The sequence below is a fragment of the Diplotaxodon limnothrissa genome, linkage group LG14 (genome assembly GCF_057381915.1).
Source record: "Diplotaxodon limnothrissa isolate DT_005_m linkage group LG14, D_limnothrissa_male_GT1.1, whole genome shotgun sequence".
NCBI classification, from domain to species: domain Eukaryota; kingdom Metazoa; phylum Chordata; class Actinopteri; order Cichliformes; family Cichlidae; genus Diplotaxodon; species Diplotaxodon limnothrissa.
Genome location: NC_140609.1, coordinates 4,089,139 through 4,111,843, shown reverse-complemented (window position 1 = coordinate 4,111,843; position 22,705 = coordinate 4,089,139). Strand labels below are relative to the sequence as shown.

The 22,705-nt window shown below is 48.0% G+C and overlaps 2 protein-coding genes across 2 annotated transcripts; both read left to right on the top strand.

Moving 5' to 3' along the window:
* Positions 1-2,204: 2,204 nt before the first annotated feature.
* Positions 2,205-4,206, top strand: LOC146618248 (uncharacterized). The gene has a single exon (XM_085371477.1). It carries the CDS (start codon positions 2,653-2,655, stop codon positions 4,204-4,206), a length of 1,554 nt encoding a protein of 517 aa, XP_085227603.1. The 5' UTR covers positions 2,205-2,652.
* Positions 4,207-4,376: 170 nt separating this feature from the next.
* Positions 4,377-6,592, top strand: LOC146618247 (uncharacterized). Its single transcript, XM_085371476.1, has 2 exons — positions 4,377-4,386; positions 4,427-6,592. The coding sequence occupies exons 1-2, from the start codon at positions 4,377-4,379 to the stop codon at positions 6,544-6,546; spliced, it is 2,130 nt and encodes a 709-aa protein (XP_085227602.1). The 3' UTR covers positions 6,547-6,592.
* The last annotated feature ends 16,113 nt before the right edge of the window (positions 6,593-22,705 follow it).

Here is a 22,705-nt window from a genome sequence, read left to right as displayed (position 1 = left end):
TAATTACCATTGAGCTCAAAGGTCCTATTAATAAACGGTTAACGAATGTGTATTTATGAAGACGATTTGTGAGACTGGTAAACTTATGATACGTACGATGGTCTTTCGTTCTACACGGTGCATTTCAAGGTCCTGTACCCATCCGGCGGTAAACTGTACCTGGGCTTGTTGCAGTGACCTGAAGTTACTAAACTTCATGAGTGTATGCACTCACTCCAAGAACCATATAATTATAAATATGCATATAAATATGCTACAATGAGATAGCTGACTTCATCTAACTAGCAAATGTTGTCCAGGCTACGTTGGTGATGCAGTTTTTTTTAATATGTATGATATTTTTGTCATGCGATTTTAAAGCCGGTCCTACAACCGCATCCAAGAATAACATGCAGCTTATCTCAGAACTGTCGGTGAAAATTATTCTTGGAGCTAGGTTTAATTGAGCTGCATTTTAAAGAGGTGCAATTTCACAATTTGTGTATATTTTCTAAGTTCACTATTTTGTCATGTGTTGAGAAAAACACAGATTTAAAAATTACATGGTCTAATATTTACATTTAGCATATAACTGCAACATTCTTCTTTCGTTTTTTTTTTTTTTAAAGACTCGAAAGGACTTGAAATTCAAAATTTCAGACTTGTGACTTTACTCGGACTTTTACACCAGTGACTTGAGACTCGACTCTGACTTGCCTGACATTACTTGAGACTTGACTTGAGACTTGAGGATAAAGACTTGAGACTTACTTGAGACTTGCAAAACAATGACTTGGTCCCACCTCTGGCTAACAGTATTCACTCAACTGCCTTCACATGCAATCCCTTCCAAATCCATAGGGCTTAATATGATGTCGCCCCACCCAGTGCGACATCATATTATAACAGTTATAATATGATGTTATAACAGCTTCGGCTCTTCTGGAAAGGCTTTCCATGATGTCTGGGTGTGTGTTATGGGAATTTTTGTTCATTCTTCCAAATGGGCATTTGTGATGTTAGCTTTTGAGCTTTGGAATCCTGTCCCATGAAATTCTCTACACACTGTTCTTAAACTAATTTGTAGGCCACATGAATTTTGAAAGCTGTAGTGATTGACTCTGCAGAAAGCTGGAGACCTCTGTGCGTTATGTGCCTCAGGATCTGCTGAACCCGCTCTGTGATTTTACTTGGCCTACCACTTCATGACTGAATTGCTGTGGTTCCCAATTGCTTACACTTTGTTATAACACTTCTAACATTGAGTATGGAATATTTTAGAAAAAAGGAAATTTCATGATTGTTGAACAGGTTGCATCTGGCCATAGTACCACACTGGAATTAACTGAGGTCCTGAGAGCAACCACCAATGTTTGTGGAAATAGTCTGCATGCCCAGATGCTTGAATTTATAAAACTGTGGGCATGGAAGTGATCGGAGCACTTGTATTCAATGACTTGGACAAGTGCGTGAATACTTTTGACAATATAATGTAAGTGAAACAAGGACATTAGGAGCCAAATTTACTAAACAAGGCAAAGTAGCCTGTGAATGCAATTCTGGATAGCATTCATAGGTATGGTTAGTTTCATGGATAATTTTCTAAACGCAGATGCAGTCAATTTATTTAAATATCAAGTACAGAAAATAAGACATGCTTTCTTTCTATGTTAAATTAAATAAAATTACAAAACAATGAGGTGCAGCCGCAAGGACAATCATTTCAGGTCAGTGACCTACAGTGCTTCAAAAGGAGACCACTGAATGGCGCCAATGATAAGGTCCAGGTCCCAGAGGGGAACCGGGGATCCTGGCCTGAGAATAAGTTGCTGGACACCCCTCAGGAACCAATATATTTAAAAGGAGTAAGCCTCACTAAGTGCTGAATGACCAAAGCGAATGGTCTTTGATCACTGCCACCATGTATGTGTTACACACTGAAGGATGACAGGGTTCTTTTTCTAACTTCGCTCGGTGTTTCACTATGGGAATCGCCTCGGCGTGACCAACTACGGAAGCTCCAATGACACCACGTCTGTCTATGACAGACCTGTCGAGCCGTGCTCAGGGCTCCGCCCCCTCGTACTAACACGGCCGACCAGCTCCTCCTAACTCATTCTCGCTTTCTTCCCGTGAGAAACTACTTTGAGCTCCCTCAGCGCATCCAGGCTAACTTGATTAGCTGCTTAACAGTTCTCAGGCGTCCCGTGTAGGAGTACGTCGCCGAACGCAGTTTTTCCGGTTCCAGTTTGGATCGTGCTGAGTAAGTCCTTCGAAAGAAGTGTACTTAGAGTTGCACTGTGGAACAGCAACCGCGTCAGGCGAGCTGTCCCAGCGGTTCCTGGTTTTAGTTAGCGAGGTAGCCGACGTTGTGTGACTCGGGCTAACGCGTTACGGCGAGCTGTTCGTTCAGTGTCCGGCTAGCATTAACTTGTTAGCAGGCCACGAACCACATTAGCGTCTCACTAGCATTAGCTTGTTGGTCGACGTAGGGTTCGGTTAGCATTAAGTTGCTAACGATATTGGCTAGCGGAGTGCAGCCAACGTGTCACGACGAGCTGACTCCCGCCGCGACTAGATCGGATTTAACACCCGCTGCTAGTCCTAGCTACTTACGGGCTAACGTGTCGAGACGAGCCTGGTGTAGCCTAGTCTCACCCCTTTCCGCTAACCATGTCTACGGCTCCTACTCCCGCCAAAAGGTCGGAGCCGAAGGCTAAAGAGGCTGCATCCCGCCCGTGCCCCGAGTCATGCGGTGCCACCATCTCGGGCAGGGACCCTCATCCAATGTGCATCGTCTGTATGGGTGCCAAGCATGCTCAGGCTTCACTGGCGGACCCTCAGGGATGCCCACACTGTGCTTTGATGCCAGAGAAAGTCCTGGAAAGGAGGCTGAGAGTAGCAGTAACGAACAGTCAGGACCCCTGCCTGTCGGCTGCTACTGCTACGAGCGATATCCGTCATCCGCGAGCCTCCACAAGCTGGGCGGACATGATGGAAGAAGAGTCCCCGCTCATGCCCCCATCGTTCGAGGACCTCCTCGATCAAAACGTGGGCGAGCCGGGTGGCGAGGACGCGGAGGGCGATGCCGACTCCGACCTCCTCGACCTGGAGGACATGGATGAGGAACAGGAGGATGACTCTACCTTTCCTCCCCAGCAGTCCAGGCCACCGAGTGGGGCTGAAGTTGCACCCCTGGTGGACAGCAATTTGTACGAGGTCTGTAAACGGGCTGCTGCCAAGCTAGGCATCCCATGGCCAGCCGCCCAGGATGCCGAAGGGGCAGAACGTGACTTGTATGACGGCAAGAGGCTCCCACCAGCCTTGCCGCCATCAAAGCAGCTTCTGCCAGCAGTCCCAGCCTGCATGAAAGAAATGAGTCGCTATTGGTCAAGCCCTTTTAAAAGCAAGCTTCCGACCAAGGGCTGCTCTAAGCTTGAGATCCAGGGGATGGGTGAACTGGGGCTGACTGAACCCCCAGCAGTGGAGCCTTCAGTGGCGTATCACCTTCACCCTAACCGCAGGGCAATCTCAGCTTCTTCTAGCATTTCTTTGCCCAACAAGATAGATCGCCTCACGGCATCTATTTATCAAAGGACATACAAATATGCTGCACAGTCAGTGTGCTCGCTTAATGCAGTCACACTGCTATCAGCATATCAGGCAGAAATTCTGGAAGACATGGGCCGTCAGCTTGACTCGGGTTCCCCGAACCCAGCCCTCTGGGATGAAATCTGCGTGGTTAATGATCTCATGCTTCGCTCCTCCAGGGGAGCAGTCCAAGGGTGTGGTCGCGTTATGGGCCTTGCAGTCTCGGGTGAGAGAGCCTTGTGGCTAAACCTGTCAGGCCTGGGTGATGCTCAGAAGGCTGAGGTCATGGATGCAGCCTATGACCCAACCAAGGGTCTCTTTGGCCCAGCCCTGGAGAGAATGAGAGAAACAAGCACCCGCAGAAAGCAGGAGGGTGAAGCATTCAATCTCTGCTTACCCAGAAAACCTAACTCTCAGCCCCAGCAGGTGCCAAGAGCTGGCTTTGCAGCAACAGCAGCAGCTGCGAGAGGGAGACAGAGTGGGGTCAGAATGCAGAGAGGAGCAGGAGGCCAGCAGGGTGCCCACCAGGCCAAGGTAGAGAACCGAAGACCTTGGGGCAAGCATTCCTTTGCAGCAGTTGCTGCAAAGAACAAGCCGTCACACCCCGGAGAGGGGAAAAAGAAGCGGTCAGCCTAGCACACCTGCAGCATTCTGTGTCACCCCTCTTTTCTTCCCCAAAGAGAAGGAAGGTGTTAGAAGGGGTAACCAAATCACTCCAAAGTTCAGGGTCTCCGGAAGTTTCCAGTTCACCAGGAGCACCCTCTCAGTCTCCTCCTCCAGTTCAGGGAGGACAGACTTGTGGACAAATGGCGCAGTGTCACCAAACACTTCTAAACACTCTGTCTGTGTCACCAAGCACTGCCCAGTCACCAGACACTTCACTGTGGTTTGGGGGTAACAAAAGAAATAAAACGTGCATTTCTGCAGCCAGGCAGTTTGCCAAGGGCAGAATGTCCCCCCAGTTTCAAAATAAAAACAAAAGAAAATCACTGCAATTTGTCTTTGTTCCCAGCGGGGGGAGCTCACGCTCTTCCCGAGGGGGAGAGCCCCAACTCCTTCCGGGAGACAGGGGTGACGTCACGCTACCGCTTCTTCAGAGGCCCGCTCGCAGAGCGGCTGGAGCGGTGGCGCGCATGCGCAGTTCATCCCTGGGTCTTGTCAACCATTTCCCATGGTTACAGACTACAGTTTGCGGCAAAACCACCGAGATTCGGCGGAGTGTTAGCTTCTGTGGCCAGTCGCGATTCAGCGAATGTGCTGGAGGAGGAAATATCCTCCCTGTTACACAAACAGGCGATCGGAGCGGTTCCGAGCGAAGAAGCTCAGCAGGGCTTTTACTCCCGCTATTTCCTCATCCCGAAAAAGGACGGAGCGACGTTCCGTCCTATTCTGGATCTGCGTGTGTTAAACAAGCATTTGAGAAAGTACACGTTCAGAATGCTCACACACAAGACGCTTTGTCGCTCAATTCACACAGGCGATTGGTTTGTTACAATCGACCTATCAGACGCATATTTTCACATCGCCATTTATCCTCCACACAGGAAATATCTCAGGTTCGCTTATCAGAGCGTAGCGTACGAGTTTCAAACTATCCCATTCGGGCTATCCTTAGCTCCGAGGGTGTTCAGCAAATGTGTGGAGGCAGCGCTGTCTCCGTTAAGGAACAGCGGCATCAGAATATTTTCTTACATAGACGATTATCTAATATGCTCACGATCGCGCGAGCAGGCGATCAAAGACTCCGAGGTGGTGGTGAATCACCTCACGGAGCTTGGGTTCACTATCAACCTGGAAAAGAGCCACTTGGAACCCGCACAGTTTACAGAGTATCTGGGGCTCAGAATAGACTCCATCTCTTATCGTATCGCACTTTCAGAGCGGAGGATCGCATCCTTCACTCACTGTCTTTCCCGTTTTCAGCTGGGGAAAGTCGTGCGGTTCCGACTCTGTCTCCGCCTCCTCGGCCTCATGGCCTCGGTGATATCGGTGGTACACTTGGGGCTGCTTATGATGAGAGATTTTCAGCGGTGGGTCGCTTCTCTGCAGCTGTGCCCTCGCCGACATCTCAGTCGTGGTGTAAAAATAACGCAGCCGTGTATTGCGGCTCTCCGGCCCTGGAGGAGCCCGACAGCTCTCGCGGCGGGGGTACCGCTCGGGGCAGTATCATCCAGGGTGACGCTGACCACAGATGCATCCCTGTCAGGTTGGGGTGCAACTATGATGGGCAGAGCAGTGAATGGCGTTTGGTCACAGAGACTCACTCTGAATCACATAAATGTGCTGGAGCTCCGCGCGGTGCTCCTAGCCTTACGGCATTTTCTGTCGTATCTCCGGGGTCAACATGTTTTAGTGAAAACAGACAACTCCACTGTAGTTGCTTATATCAACCGCCAGGGCGGCACCCGTTCCCGGCAGCTACACAGGTTAGCCAGGGAAATAATTATGTGGAGCAGCACTCGGCTCCTCTCCCTTCGGGCAACTCACGTGCCAGGAATTCTGAACAGGGGGGCGGACCTCCTGTCCAGAGGAAATCCACTGTTCGGAGAATGGAGGCTTCACCCACAGGTGGTGGAGCAGATTTGGCAGAGATACGGCCGGGCTGCCGTAGATCTCTTCGCCTCGCGAGAAAACACACAGTGCCCCCTGTTTTTCTCCCTGTCAGACGCACACGCGCCACTGGGCGTGGATGCGCTGGCCCATCCTTGGCCAAAAACTCTGCTGTATGCTTTCCCTCCCCTCAGCCTGATCTCCCCAACACTGATCAGAGTGAGGGATCAGGGGCTGTCTCTGATTTTAATAGCTCCACGGTGGCCATCCAAACACTGGATAGCAGAAATCATCCAGCTTCTGGTGGACGAGCCATGGCCACTCCCCATCCGCAGGGACCTTCTGTCTCAGGCGCGGGGGGAGATATACCATCCCCATCCAGACCAGGTTGCTCTCTGGGCCTGGCCCGTGAAAGGTGGAATTTGAAGGCAGCAGGCATGCCTCCGAAGGTTATTGAAACCATTCAGAATGCCAGAGCCTCCTCCACCCGTTCCATTTACAGCAGTAAATGGCGTGTTTTTGAAGAGTGGTGCCATGAAAAGCAGATTATCCCTTTTCAGTGTTCAGTGGTGGAGCTGTTGTGTTTTCTTCAAGACTTGCTGGACAAAAGGAAAGCTTTTTCCACTATAAAGGTCTATTTAGCAGCTATTTCAGCCTGCCACGTGGGGTTTGGTGATAAACCTGCTGGGCAGCACCCCCTTGTAGGTCGCTTCATGAGAGGAGCGCGTCGAACGCTCCCAGTTTCTAGACCACTGGTCCCTTTATGGGATCTGTCAGTCGTTTTAGATGCCCTCTCCCACCACCCCTTTGAGCCTATTGGGGCAGTGGGGTTGAAGTTTCTCTCTCTTAAAACCACTCTGCTGTTGGCTCTAACCACAGCCAAGCGAGTTAGTGAATTACAGGCTCTGTCTATTCACCCCTCTTGTCTACAGTTGGCCCCGGGACTCACTAAAGCACTCCTGAGGCCTAACCCAGCCTTTGTCCCTAAAGTGTTGGAAACATCATACAGGTGCCCTACAGTAGAGCTCCTAGCTTTTCACCCCCCTCCATTCTCTTCCGAGAGGGAGCAGAGGCTGAACACTTTGTGCCCTGTCCGGGCCTTGGGGACTTATGTTGACAGAACAGCTGGATTCAGGAAGTCGGATCAGCTGTTTGTTTCCTGGGCCTCCCCTCACAAGGGCAGGCCCGTATCACGCCAGAGACTAGCTCATTGGATTGTAGAGGCCTTAGCTCTGGCTTATAGCTGTAAGGGCTGGCAGGCCCCCCCGGGACTCCGAGCACACTCCACTAGGGGTGTGGCCACATCCTGGGCGTTGTTCAGAGGTGTATCAGTCCAGGATATTTGTGCGGCAGCAAGCTGGGCTACGCCGCACACGTTTGTCCGGTTTTATCGGCTGGATGTTGCACAGTCATCCCTGGCTCAGACGGTGCTGGATTCTGGTGCCTCAGGTTCGACCTGAGATCCTGGAGTAGCACTGGAGAGTAGCTTCGGGAGCTGGCGCAATCCGGGAGTGGGCCATATCTCCCATAGTGAAACACCGAGCGAAGTTAGAAAAAGAACGTTGAGTTACTTAACGTAATCCCTGGTTCTTTGATAACAGAGTGAGGTGTTTCACCAACACTTCCCTCCTTGCTTAGGCACGGAAAGAAATCTGCTTGGAATGAGTTAGGAGGAGCTGGTCGGCCGTGTTAGTACGAGGGGGCGGAGCCCTGAGCACGGCTCGACAGGTCTGTCATAGACAGACGTGGTGTCATTGGAGCTTCCGTAGTTGGTCACGCCGAGGCGATTCCCATAGTGAAACACCTCACTCTGTTATCAAAGAACCAGGGATTACGTTAAGTAACCCAACGTTCATTCAGGTGCACATGAAGATTTATTGCGCTGAAACACAGCAAAACAATTCAGTGTTACTGGCGGCTTCCATTGTAATAACTGGCCTGCGTTACTTTTGTAGCATTACGTGTAATGGCCATGTATTAATCAGCCCTTAACACACAGAGAAAATGACCAGTAAACAATAGACAACATAACATGTACTGGCTGGTCTATTTCCTATAACTTTAACTGAAACCAGATAACAGTTTCCTTTCACCTTACTGATGGAACAACACGGTTACAGAGATTAATGCAGGAGGCTAACATGACTTAGCTAGCGCACAAATGTTATTCGCATTACTCACAGATAACGTGAAACAACTCCCTTATTCGCTCACATTAAACACCATATAAACAAGAATTACACTCCAAACATGTTAAATAAGCATCAACTTTACATAAATGTATGTAGTTCTTGTATATTGCTCTCACCTGAAACACAGCAAAACAATTCAGTGTTACTGGCGGCTTCCATTGTAATAACTGGCCTGCGTTACTTTTGTGATTATTTTGCCAGTTACCCGTTTGGCTGAGCCGCCACTGCCACCTACTGGCGAAACTAAATATCGCCCTAACATCACATCAGGTGGGAGCAAATGAGCTTTTCACTCCGTGTTATGATGCAAACTATTGTCACAACAAATAGCAAAAAAAGATGATGGGGGGTGGGCACGAACACATAAGGAACACATCTGAGACTTGTTCTTAATGCTCAAAATACTCAGGGTGCCACATATGGTTTCCACTTTAACCTCATATGGGTCCAACTTGTGGACCACACACCAGGAGATAAACACTCCCCAGCGACAGGAGTAGCAGCCCAAATGGACAGTCCACAAGGCTACCGCATTGTTCGCATGGCTGAGGCTGGCAGCGGAGTTTCTCCTTCTCAGGGGCCAGACTCCTCACATAATGTCTGCTGCTATGTTCAGTGGCCTTGGCACATGAATAGCTCTCAGTGAGCGGAACAGCGGGTGAGCCTACTGCCACAGCCTGGCAGCTATCCTGCAAAGGAGGGGCAAGTCTAGGCAACCCTGTCTGTTGACATAGGCTGACACAACAGGGCTGTCTCCCTGACGCTGACATCAAATCCCTGCAGTCGAGAAACTACTCGAGTGCCAGGATGACAGCTTGCAGTTCTTGATACCACAGCCCTCGTGTATTGCACCCCAACCTACTTGAGAGGCGTCTGTGGAGAATAACTGGTGGTGAGTCACCAGACCCACCACCTAGCCCAGCTCCACGTTGGAGGAGTCCCTTCATCCATATGGCCCATGAGGCAGAAGTATAGCCCCCAACTGACCCACTAGTGAAGTCTGAAGTGCTCTAGGCATCTCCTAAAGGTCTAGCGTCGCTCCGCAGTGCGGGACACAGAGGCCCTATGTCCAGACATAGGACCTGGGAAGGCTGTAGCTTGCTCTTCTTGAGATTCAGGCGCAAGCCTTGAGCCTGAACTTGAACAGGAGCTAAGCTACATGGCTGCAGGACTGTTGTTCTGATGTGGTGCAAACCAGCCAGTCATGTAAGTAAGTATTTAAGGACCCTGTGGCCCTGTATCCTCATAGAACCAAGGACAGCGTCCATGCATCACGTGAAGGTCCAGAGTGCAAGAGAGATGCCGAAGGGGAAAACAATAAATGACTTTCAGATCATTGGTAGCAAACCAATCCCCAAAACTGATGGCCTGCTTCACCTTGGGGACCATCAGCATTTTGTATATCAGGGGACAAAGATAGCAGTTGAGGCCCCTGAGATCCAACATCGGGGAAAGACACCCTTCCCGTTTGAGAACCAAAAAAGAGCGGGAAGGGAACCCAGCTTGGCAGTCCCCAGCATCCACCTCCTGTATCCCATCTTTCTTCAGGAGGGCTGAGAGTTCTTCCTGCATTATTCAAGATTCAAGATTCAAAATGTTTATTGTCATGTTTCCAAAGAAAAAAATGGCATTTCTCTGTGCAATGAAATTCTTTCTTTGCTGTCCACCCACAGATGCCGATTAATATATACAATAGAAATAGAACAGTGAAATACAAATAGTACAAATAAATAAAGGAAGACAGAAAAGGAGACAAACTATTGAAGTGTGAAACAGAGATATGTGCAAAAGAGCTGTAGCTTAATATGCAGAATGACCTGATGTGCAAAAAATTATTATTACTGTTCAAAAATAGGTCAGCTGTTCAGGAGTCTGATAGCAGTGGCGAAGAAGGAGTTGTTGAGTCTGGATGTTCTGGATTTCACACTTCTGAACCTCTGCCCCGAGGGCAGAAGTGTGAACAGTCTGTGTTGGGGGTGTGTGGGGTCTTTGAGGGTGGAGGCAGCTCTCCTCTGGATCCCCACTGTGATGGTAGATGCTCTGCAGAGAGGGCAGGAGTCCTGATCTTCTCTGCAGTTATTATCACTCTCTGCGGGCATTTGCGGTCCATAGCAGTAGTGCTGCCGTACCATGCAGTGATGCAACTGGTCAGTGTGTTCTCCACAATGCAGCTGTAGAACCTGCTGAGGATCTTGGCCGACACACCAAATTTCCTCAGCCTCCTCAGGAAATGCAACCGCTGCTGAGCCTTTTTGACCAGCTGTGTGGTGTTCAGTGTCCAGGTGAGGTCCTCACTGATGTGGACACCCAGGTACCTAAAGCTGCTCACCCTCTCCACTTCAAGGCCCCGGATAAACAGCAGCTGGTGAGGCCTCCTCTTCTTCCTCATGTCCACTATCATTTCCTTTGTCTTGTCAGTGTTGAGGGTGAGGTTGTTGTCCTCACACCATGACACCAGATTGGCCACGTCTCTCCTGTAACCCACTTCGTCCCCTCCAGTGATGCGACCGATCACTGCAGTGTCGTCTGCGAACTTCAAAATAATGTTATCTTTGTTGGAGGTGACACATGAGACTGAGGACGCAACCTTGTGGGACGCCAGTGTTTGTAATAATGCTGGCTGAAGTCCTGTTGCCGATCCTGACGGACTGGGGCCTGCCAGTCAAAAAGTCCTATAGCCAGTCACAGAGGGTGGGGTCCAGGCCGAGTGTTGCCAGCTTGTGAGTGAGTTTGTGTGGGATGACAGTATTGAAGGCGGAGCTGTAATCAACAAAAAGTAGAGTCTTTGTTTTCCACATGGGAGAGGGAATAGTGAAGGGCAGCAGCGATGGTGTCTGACGTGGACCTATTGGGCCGGTAGGCATACTGCAGGGGATCCAGAGCGTCTGTGATGTTCCTCTGGATGTAGGCAAGCACCACTCTCTCAAAGCACTTTGCAATGTTTGGAGTGGGTGCAACTGGTCTATAGTCATTCAGGCAGGTGGCTGGGCTTTTCTTGGGGAGCTCTGAAGCGCTCTTGTGGGGTCGGCTGACTCACTAGGGCTCAGTGTTTCAGGGCCTTCCTGGCAGTGGTGGTGGCAGTGGCTACCAGGGTGAACAATGACTTGAAACTCTGGTGGAAGTGTAGTCCGGTGGGAGGGTAAAGTCCAGAGGATTGTATGAGTTACCGATATCAAGTAGTGCCTGTCTCGGGTATGTTAACAGTGCACAGCACTCATCCAGTGTAAACAGAACAAAAAGTAAACAACAACGAACAACAAGTCAGCATCTGAGAGCAGAGCAAGCAAACACTTCTGCCTCGAGGGGCGCCATGTTATTATCTGGGCCTGATGGGGATTGCTCACTAAGGTGAAGGTCGGGATGGTTGTGATGGGGGGTCTGCAGAAGAACTGCAGGTGGTAGCCCTGGATCAAGGACCGACCAAAAAGGCAGACAGGGAAGGGGGCTGGCCGGTCTGCCCCTGGAAAGGTCAAGATGGAGGGAGATGGTTGGAGGACAGTCAAGCCTTGGCTGCACGTCCTCTCCGTTTCCCCTACGTGTTGGTGCTATGTCTGCGCAAAGCTGCCAGCTGAGGCCTGGTATCCCCAGGGCCCCATGCTGGAGCTTCAGGAGCAGGCTGAGGCGCAGCAGCCTTGGGCATCCTTGCACTTGCAGAGCGCCTGAGCAGGCCCCTTGACAACTCCTGAGTAACACGGCAACTGTCTCAAGCCTGTGTGAGTCGCTGCGGGGTCAACAGGCAGCCTCTTTATACATTTCTGGTTGTCCTACTGGAGCTGTGACTGAAACAGTCAGAGATGCTGCGGCACCACCCAGATGAGGCCAATGCACTATTTGTGGTGATGGCCTGCTCTTTCATGCATGCTAGAAGACTTCCTGCAGGCAATGGACCACCTGTGCAAAGCAGCTAGGGCTTCAAACTGCCTGCACACCAGGTCCTTAAAATCAGGCAGCAGTAGCACCTGCAGCTGAGAGCACCGTGGCTGTGTGATGTCGTTAAACCTGGAGGCCACTGCCACAGGGTTCTCAGGGAAGGCAATATCCAGAGCCCTGGATGCCCTGCCCATCATCTCAAAAAATTTGGCAATATAAAACAGTCTATGCAAGACTGTGGAGCTTCCCTGGCCAGCATAGCATGTTGGTAGCCCAAACACACCATACATCTACCATTTCCATGCTACAGAGGCATAGAGATGTCGCATCCCACACATTTATGACCCATAGGAACTGCCATACTTGCATGGGACAAATGGAGCCGTAACCCGCAAACCGAAAGTGTCACGGTTCTGGGTCCATGGGACCCAGTATTTTGAGTTTATTGTGTTTTGATTTAAGTTTGCATCAGGGATTGTGTTCTTGTTCTCTTGTCGTGTTATGGTGATGATTATGATGTCTATTATTAGAGTTCCATGTTTCTGTTTATCTGGGTTTAAGATGTGGGTTTAGTTTCATATGTCATTTCCTGTCTGTCTCTCGATGTCGAGCCTGCGTGTGATGTTTTATTGTGAAGGTCTGCGTCTCATGTGAGTGTGTTCAGTTTTACCTCTGTCTCGTCTTACTGATTGTTCCCAGCTGTGTCCACCACCTGTGTGTAATTCCCGTGTTTCTCTGTGTGTATTTAAGTCGTGTCCTCCGTCATTGTAGTTGCTGGTCCGTCTGTGTAACCACCATGTCTCGCTCGTGTGTTCACCCTGCTGTCTATCATCGTCTGCCTCTGCTCGCCCTGCTTCATGTTCATGTTCTGGTTTCTGCGCTATAGTTTAGTTGTTTCCCAGTATAGTTTAGTTCGAGCTCCATTTGCTGTTTGTCCTTATTTTGTGCTCAATAAACCACCCTCACTTCTCCACTAGTGCCTGCGTTTGGATCCTCCTTCATTTCCTCCACACGGCTCCTCTCACTCGCCGTGACAGTACGGACCAGCCAGATATGGATCCAGCGGCATTCACCCCACCCACGGAGCTTCGGGACCGCATAACGAACTCTGCTTCAAAATTGATCAACCTGTGGCTAGAGCATGAGGGAGAAGCATTTCTCTACCTTCTGGAAGCCAGGCTACAACAGCTAAGACCTCCTATCTGACCGTAAGTTTGACTTTTTCTGCTTAACTGAAACCTGGCAACAACCTGATGACTTTTCTCAGCTAAACGAATCTGCTCCTCTGGGGTTTGTTTACTTTTCTAAACCCCGCTGCTCAGGTCGTGGGGGTGGTCTCGCGATCCTTTTTCGCCAGCACTTGAAAGTCCTGCCAGTTAACGTTGATACCTTTAGTTCTCTAGAGGTCCTTGCATGTGAGCTGACTGGACCCATTCCCACTATCATAGCTACTGTATACCGCCCCTCCAAACCTAACCCTGTCTTCCTCAGTGACTTTGCTAATCTACTAACCCATCTTTCATCTCTCTCCCCAAATGTGATCTTGGTGGGAGATTTCAACATTCACTTGGACAATATGACCTTCTGCTCACCAGAGACTTTTCCTCCTGTCTCGAAGGCTCTGAATTTAAACAATTTATTGACTTTCCCAGTCACTCTAAAGGACACACCCTGGACTTGGTCTGCTGTTCTGGTCTTACTCCCTCGAATCTTTCTGCTACTGAAATCCCCATAACTGACCACTTCCTCCTTTCATTTAACCTCACTCTCTGCTGCTCTTCTACCAAGCCAACCCGTCTCATCTCGTTCCGCAACATCAAGAACATTGACATGGACATTCTCACTACCAGTTTGGACAATATTCAGATTCCGGACTTCTATTCTACTCCTGATGATTTGTTGTTATATTATAATAATTGTCTACGCACTGTCCTTGATTCTCTGGCTCCTGTAAAAACCCACTCTGTTTCCTTCGCTTGCTCTGCTCCCTGGTTTACCTCTGACCTCCGAGCTCTGAAGGCCAAAGCTCGGCAGCTAGAGCGTAAATATAAGAAATCTGGTTTAACTGTTGATTCAGAAATCTATAAATACCACGTACTTCAGTATAAAGACTCCATTAACAAGGCCAAACAAAGCTTCTACTCTGGTATTATCAGTTCTTATGAGGGTAATGCAAGGACTCTGTTTTCAGTTTTCAACAAGCTAATTCAACCCCCCAACGCTTTACCACCGCACTTCTATTCCTCTGAAACATGCAACTCCTTGATGCTGTTCTGGACTACGAAAATCAATAACATCCACCAGCAACTCAGATAAAATGTTGTGTCTACGCCCTCTCCAGAACCTCTTCTCCTTTTTGAGCCGTTTTCCACTTTTCATCTTCCTGATTTATCTGATATTTCCGAGTTAATATGTAAATCAAAGCCTGCCACATGTCATCTTGACCCCATGCCCACGGGCTTGTGAAATCCTGCCTCTCTTCTTTACTCCCACTCATTTCTGCTATCATTCACTCTTCTCTCACCACCGGTAGCGTTCCCTCCTTATTGAAGACTGCTCTAGTCACTCCTATACTGAAAAAACCTTCCTTAGATCCTAACAACTTTAACAACCTTCGTCCGATTTCCAATCTACCCTTCATTTCTAAGATTCTCGAAAAAGTGGTTGCAGCTCAACTTCATTTACACCTGGTTAATAATAACATCTATGAGAGATTTCAATCTGGTTTTCGCTCATGTCACAGTACCGAAACTGCTCTACTTAAAGTCACTAACGATCTTCTAATCGGAGCTGACTCTGGTCTTCTCACCATTCTCGTCCTTTTAGATCTGAGCTCAGCCTTTGACACCATTTCTCACTCTGTCCTTCTAAGCAGACTTTCCTCTCTCGGCATCTCTGACACACCCCTCGTCTGGTTTCAATCATATCTCCTCGACCGCTCCCAGTTTATTCAACTAAGATCATTCCGCTCTCATCTATTTCCCGTCACCTCTGGTGTACCCCAAGGCTCAGTTTTAGGCCCTCTTCTCTTTATAATATACATCCTCCCTCTAGGTACCATCTTCCGCAAATTTGATCTTCAGTTTCACTGTTTTGCTGATGACACCCAGTTATATCTCTCTTGCAAACCTGATTCCTCCCTCCCACCTTCTTCCCTTACAGAATGTCTATCCGAGTTAAAATCCTGGTTTACCTCTAATTTTCTAAAGCTCAATGAGGATAAAACTGAGATCCTCCTTATTGGCACCAAATCCAACCTTTTGAAGGCAAACCATTTCTCACTCACCATCGATAACTCCACAGTTTTCCCTTCTCCTCAGGTTAAGAGCCTTGGTGTCATCCTAGACAGTTCACTTTCCTATAAATCTCACATCAATAATCTCACCCGTTCTGCCTACTTCCATCTACGTAACATTAACAGATTGCTTCCTTCTCTTTCCACCCAGTCTACGTCCATTCTTGTACATAGTCTTGTTACCTCCCGTATTGACTACTGCAATTCTCTTCTGCATGGTCTCCCCCAAAAATCCCTCCACAAGCTTCAACTGATTCAGAACTCTGCTGCTCGCATTATCACCAGAACCCCCTCCTACCAGCACATCACCCCTGTTCTTCAGGAACTTCACTGGCTCCCTGTGAAATTCCGGATAATTTTCAAACTTCTTCTGCTCACCTTCAAGGCCATTCATAACCTCGCTCCTTCTTACCTTTCTGACCTGTTAACCACCACTTGTTCTGCCCGTTCACTTCGTTCTTCTTCTTCTATCCAGCTTACTGTACCTTCCTTCCGCCTCACCACCATGGGAAGCAGAGTTTTCAGCTGCTCTGCTCCCAGGCTGTGGAACTCTCTGCCCCCTGAAATAAGAAATATTGGTTCTCTCCCCCAGTTTAAGTCCCAACTCAAAACTCATCTGTTCAAATCTGCATATTCACTGTGAATCCACTGTTTGTTCATTTTATCTTGTGCTTGTATTTTATTGTTCTTATTCTCCCATTGTTTTACTAAGTGTTTTATTCTATTGTAAAGTGTCCTTGGGTGACTTGAAAGGCACTCATAAATAAAATTTATTATTATTATTATTATTATTTCCGATTATCCCTGGCTATTGGACTCTCTGCACCCTCTGGTACAAAACTTCATTCTCCACGAACTTCACCTCCACCCTCCAGCCGCTACCGCTTCCCAACCCAGCCCGCCGGCGAAGGTTTTGCCCGGCCCGCCGGAGGTTTTGCCCGGCCCGCCGGAGGTTTTGCCTGGCCCGCCGGAGGTTTTGCCCGGCCCGCCGGAGCAGTCGGCAGGGAGGAAGCGACGTTCGCGTCACCAGCGCGGCACCCCACAGCCGGACTTCAGGATGTCAAAACAGTCGGCTGTGGTGGGTGAAACAGACACTCTTTCTGTTCCTTCTGACCCAGATACTAGGTCTATTTCTTCTGGAGCTATTTTTTGTGTCTCCTCTAAAAATAATAAGGATTTCTCTGTCTCGCCCATGGCCATTGCTCCTAAGACTACCTTTGTTGAGCAGACATTTTTTGCTAATGACTATGTTCACGCTGTTGTTCCCATGCCCGGAATAGCTGAGCCTAGCACTACGAACATAGGGAATTTAAGTGTCAGGGAAGCTTTCTTGTCTCCGTCAGTTACTTCAGGGAAAGCAATGAACCTTTCTGAAACTGGTTTTTCTGGCCATATTGTCCCATCCTCACTTTCACCTCAGTCAGCAGCCCAGCTGCCCTCAGTTCAGTCAGACACTCCACAATTTATTACACCTCCACTACTACCGTCTCCGCTACTGGTAGTTCAGTCCGTAGCCGCTTCGCTGCCTATAGCTCTGTTGCCACCGGTTCAGCTGTCTGCCCACTCATTTACCCAGCCACTCCACACAAACTTTTGCTGGTTCATTTAAGCTGGCCATCTCAGAGACAGTAGCTCCCTCTAGGGCCTCCCCAGAGGCTGGGTGCCAGTCACCAGCCAGCTCTGGACCCCTAGAGGTCGAGATGCCAGCACCAGCAGCTTCATTGGAGGACTTTGCTGAGCAGTCTCAGCCGTCATCCCCTGCTGAGAGCTCCAGTGAGTCCGCCCCTCTGCCGCCGTCCTCTGTGGGAGGACCAGAGGGACCCATTCAGCCGTCAATCTCAGCTGGAGGGCCCGAGGAGCCCGTCCAGCCTCAAGCCACGTCTGCTGGAGGGCCCGAGGAGCCCGTCCAGCCTCAAGCCACGTCTGCTGGAGGGCCCGTGGAGCCCGTCCAGCCTCAAGCCACGTCTGCTGGAGGGCCCGAGGAGCCCGTCCGGCCTCAAGCCACGTCTGCTGGAGGGCCCGAGGAGCCCGTCCGGCCTCAAGCCACGTCTGCTGGAGGGCCCGAGGAGCCCGTCCGGCCTCAAGCCACGTCTGCTGGAGGGCCCGAGGAGCCCGTCCGGCCTCAAGCCACGTCTGCTGGAGGGCCCGAGGAGCCCGTCCGGCCTCATGCCTCGTCTGCTGGAGGGTCCGAGGAGCCCACCCAGCACCACGCCTCGTTAGCTGAGGGTCCTGGAGGACCCAGCCAGCACATCCTCACACCTGCTGATGGTCCGGGGAAATTGGTTCAGCCGTCACCTGCTGAATCGTCCCCCGCGACTTTTACATCATCGCCTGCAGCATCATCACCTGCTGCCGTCCCGCTGCTGTCAGGTTCCGCAGCCGTCCCGCTGCTGTCAGGTTCCGCAGCCGTCCCTTCACCCACGCCTGGTCCGGCGACCATTTTAAGTACACTGAGAGCAAAGAAATAATCAGAGCCCAATTTTTTTTGTGTGCACACATACTTCAATAAAGCTGATTCTGATGTAAATGGTTGTCTTCTTCTGTTAGCCCTGAGACACACTGGTGACTTGTCCAGGATTATACCCTACAGCAGTGGGCAGATGGATGGGTTGATTGGTGGATCTGATTATTTATGTGCATGTAAATACCCACACTGCCTGACACACAGAGCATAGTTGCTGCAATGGAGCAGGAGATTACTTTATCAGTCTAGTTCCAAGGCTTTGCTTAGTCTGCATATCTCTGATTTACTTCAGCAATTTAAGACATTTAGGTATCTTGTACGTGGACCTTTTCCACAGCTAGCAAATTATCCTTTTGTAGGAGGAATTAAGAAAAGAGAGACATTTACCTGTTCGAGCAGCAAAAAATAATAAGTGTCAAACCAATCCCCACAAGCCTGGATGAGCCTGACCAAGAGTCCGAGTTCTTGGTATTATCAGCTGACTGAAACTTGGACCATAGATAATATAAAACATGCATGTAGCCATAACTCATGTTTACCAAGCTCAAATTACTAGGGAGCCCAGTGCTGTTTTCCCATAGAAAATCGGAAGTCTTTTTCCAGCCACAGGGGTTGCTCTCTCCTGTCCTTTACAAAAAGACAAAAAAAAAAAAAAAAAGATTTCAGGTATTTCCACCTTGGCTTCTCTTTTCAAACCTGGAAAATTAAAGTATCTACTCCATGTATAAAAAATATGTTTCGATTTTCATTTAAGTATACTCCATTGTATTCCTGAACTGAACTGCATTACAGCTGCATTACAGCATTTCAGTTATCCGGTTGTTCAGTCTGACGTCACTAGCCGTGTCTGGACCTAAACTCCGCTGCAGGTCCATATATGAAACGATCACTATGGCATTACTGAGAGTTGAAAAACTGTCTAAAGTCTTTCATCTTTAATAAAATGATCAGCGTTCTGCTCTACCAGGTGTAACAATTGAGTTTAACATCCAGGCATCCATGAAAACGGAATTTATGACATTTAACGGAGTTAGAAGTTAGCAGGGAGTTAGCTCGCTAGCTTCTATTTAAATACAATATAGCATGTCCTGACTGCGGGGTTTTGGAAACAAATTAAAACGTACAGCTCTGTTATCACTTCCAACATAAATGAAGACAGAAAACTAAACAGCAGTGATGTTTGTAGGGTTACTGAAGTTTGGCTAGCTGGTATATAATGATGTGCTACGTGACCGCTAGTGACACAGCTATGTTAGCATAATATAAACAAGCTAACTTTTTTTCCACTCAATAAAAGTTACCGTGAGTGTTCTCGGTGGTCAGGAACAAATGTAATCGCATGGCAGGATGCTGTAAAAGGACCAAACTTCAGCCAGGAGAACAACTGAGATAATCCATCCAAAATACGAGGTTAGTCATTCATATACTGCTGCATGGGCTGGGCTGTAGTTACATCCTAAGGTTTTAAAAACTGAGCTTAAATAAATGATTAGCGGTAATAAAAGCCGAGGGAGGTCAACGGTGATCACTGACTGTTTTAGGAGCTTTTTGAGATCAAATAGAAGAAAATACCTAACATTAAACATGTTAACAACACAAAAGCCATATTAAATGCAGACTACTTTAGACCCGGAAGTAGGATTCGTCGTGTCATCACTGAACAACCGGATAGAGGAATATATACAGGGCGATTTTAGCCCATTTTTGGGGGTGCTTCAGCTTCAGCACCCCCAAAAATGAATCAAAGATTTCTTACTTTTTTTTGACAATATTTGCTGTTTGTGTGACACACTACTAAAACTATAAAAAGCATACAGTACTGTACTTGTTTGAGACGTAACATTTTAACAACAAAAGTATAGATAACCCCCCCTCTCAAAATGGTTTGTTCCAGCTCACGTCTCCCGTACTCTGGCTCTAGCCTCTTGCTGCCAAATCGATGGTGGCTGAGACGCAGCGGAGCGGAGGTGTAAGTGCCTGGCTTAAAACAGGACATATTAGCTGCATTTAACCTTCAGTCACTCTTATATAGTTAGGTAGGAGTCAGACCATGTTTCTTTTTAGCTGAAATGCATTGCACTCAGGTACCCTGCAGTGTTGAAAACGTGTTTTCCGACGATGTTTGCTACCCTACCTACAATCCGTCCTCATGTAGTAAAATCAACGACATGTGACCGTCCTTTTGCTCCCATTGAAATGTATACAGCCTATTTAAAATCTAAAACTTAAAATTGTCTGTAGCCTGCTGTTGTTACCATTGTCCTGTTTGAAATGGAATGAGAGAAGCTGGTTATTTTGTCATATGTGCATGTGCCGATTGTCACGATCCTGGGTCTTATGACCCAGTGTTTTGAGTTTTAGTTCATTTTGATGTTTATAGTATGTTTAAGCTCATTAGGTCTCCTATGTTCATTTGCTTATTAGTTCCCCCTTGTGTTTTCAACCCCTGTGAAGTCTCTCTTGCCCTTCGTGTGTTTCATGTCTGTTGTCTTATGTTGTCATGTCTGCCTCTCATGTTTCCTGTTTTATTTTGAAGAGATCTCGTGTTTTTATATTATGGATTATGTTTTGTGTCCTTTGTTGTACTGTTTCTTGTTTCCCTAGGTCTCAGTTATGGTTATCATAGGTTTAGTTCTTTGGCTTTGTCATATGGCTTCCCTGTGTTCCATGTTATGTCTACTGTGACGTTTTTGTACCATGTTTCAGGTTCCTATGTTCTGTCTCCCCAATTGCTGTTAAGTTTACTCGCTCGAGGAATGAAAAGAACCGGGGTAAAACTGATTTCTCAACAGTTTTGGTGCCGTGAAACCCGGGATTCGCTCGAGGCGCAGAGATGAATTGGCAGAGCTGAGATCGTGAAACAAGGCGAACAGAGAGCTAGCTCACATGATTAAAAGGTAAGCACGACCTGTTTATTTTCGAACCGTGCATATTGTTTAAAGCCTAAATTATCTGTTCGCTAAGTTGAACGTATCCCAGTGTAAATTCACTCAGTAGAAAAAAAGGCGGCTAGCGTCCGTCTCAGTACGTTAAAGCAAGAGACTTTTGCTAAGAACTCAGGTTGATGTTTAGCGTACTGTGAGCGACTAAAGCAAGAGACTTTTGCTAAGAACTCAGGTTGATGTTTAGCGTACTGTGAGCGACTAAAGCAAGAGACTTTTGATAAGAACTCAGGTTGATGTTTAGCGCCCCGTGAGGACATCTCGGTGCGTTAAAGCAGGAGACGTTTGTTACGGATTAACTCATTCACTGCCAGCCATTGGCAGTGAATGAGTTAAACCCATTGACTCATTCACTGCAATTGACAGCTATAGACGTCAATGGCAGTGAATGAGTTAATAGAATCGGTGTTTGATCCGTCTTAGTTATTAGGAAAAAAGTGGCGGTGCTGTGCTCGTCCTCGTGCGTTAAAGCAGGAAACTTGTGTTACTATTAGTTAGAAAGCGGGGCTGAAAGGCTTTGTCGCCGGCTAAGGGCCGTGTGCGCTCCGAGTTTGGCAACTCCACCCTTGGTCGGACGCGTCCTTGGGATTTGCCGGGGTGGTGACCTGGGCACCGGGGGCGCCCTAAATAACTAAACCTAGGTGTTGGATCCTAGTCACGGTTGATAACCTGCATGAGAGTGGGGGCAAGTTGCTTTGTTAGTGAGAGAACGACTGCTTGGCTCAGCCCACTGACTGCAGTGTGTGTAGACTGTGCAGTTTGTGTGAAAGCGCCGTTAGAGTCGGCGTCTCGTCTGAAGTACGGGAGTCAATTAAAGTAACAAAAAGAATTTGTGTCTAAAAGTGTGTGTTTGTGGTGTGCAGAAATCGCGGCAGAAGGCCGTGTCACGAGTCGTTGTAAACTGTGAAGTCAATTGGGGGTTTAATTTGGTTCTATATTTTTTAGGGGAAGAGAAACCGCGGTATCGAGTCCGTGGCGCAGTTTGAATAATTTGTGAGGTGCACAAGAGCGGACGGCACCCGCTTTGTGTGCGTTGTGGGCGTTGTCCTTAATCAGCAGAAGTGTCTTGCAGAAAGTTTGAATGGGGCTGCGAGAAGCATGAGGTGTGTGTGAGCCAGCCTCGAGGGGCGGGTTCACAGGTGGAACGAACGAAGAGTAAATGTGCGTGTGTGTGAGAGAGAAAGAAAAGGTGGGGGCGAGTGACCAGCCTGTGAGTGTGTGTGAATTTCTTGATGACAAAGAGGGAGACAAAGTAGATTAGTTGATTTTCTGTGAAATAATAAATAGTCAAGAAATCGTAGTGATCAAATAGGAGAAAATGAACTAAAGTAAATAAAAAATAAACAGTGGATTAGTGTTAAAGTAATGATAAATAAATTGATAAAATTAACAGTGACATTTAAAGGTGATCAAGTACTCAAGGATGAATGGAGAATTTGATTGTTGACTGTATGAGAGCTGTTGGGGTGAAAGGAAAATGAGGTTGGAGGAGTGAGTTAACAGGTTAATGTGTGGGTGTAAAACAATGGGGTAATAAAAAAAGAGAAAGAAATATCATGAAAACAAAGAAAATAAAAAGTGTGGAAGTGTGAGTGGGAAATTGTCTCCAACTGGGGGAAGCAGTGACACTACAGGTCACCTTCTTCCCCTGCTGGACACAAAAGAAAACATAATTTGGAGTGTTGTGGATGAAAATAATTAACAACAACATCAAGAAGATTTTTGTGTTTGCGGTTAAGACCAAATAAAATTTTATTTTTGGGCTTTAAAGTCAGTAGAGTTCAAAACAAAATAAGTAGAGATGTGTTGCTTTAGGAGTGAT

Excerpts from the sequence above, each read along its gene's own strand:
- LOC146618248 (XM_085371477.1), top strand. The coding sequence starts at position 2,653 with ATGTCTACGGCTCCTACTCCCGCCAAAAGGTCGGAGCCGAAGGCTAAA.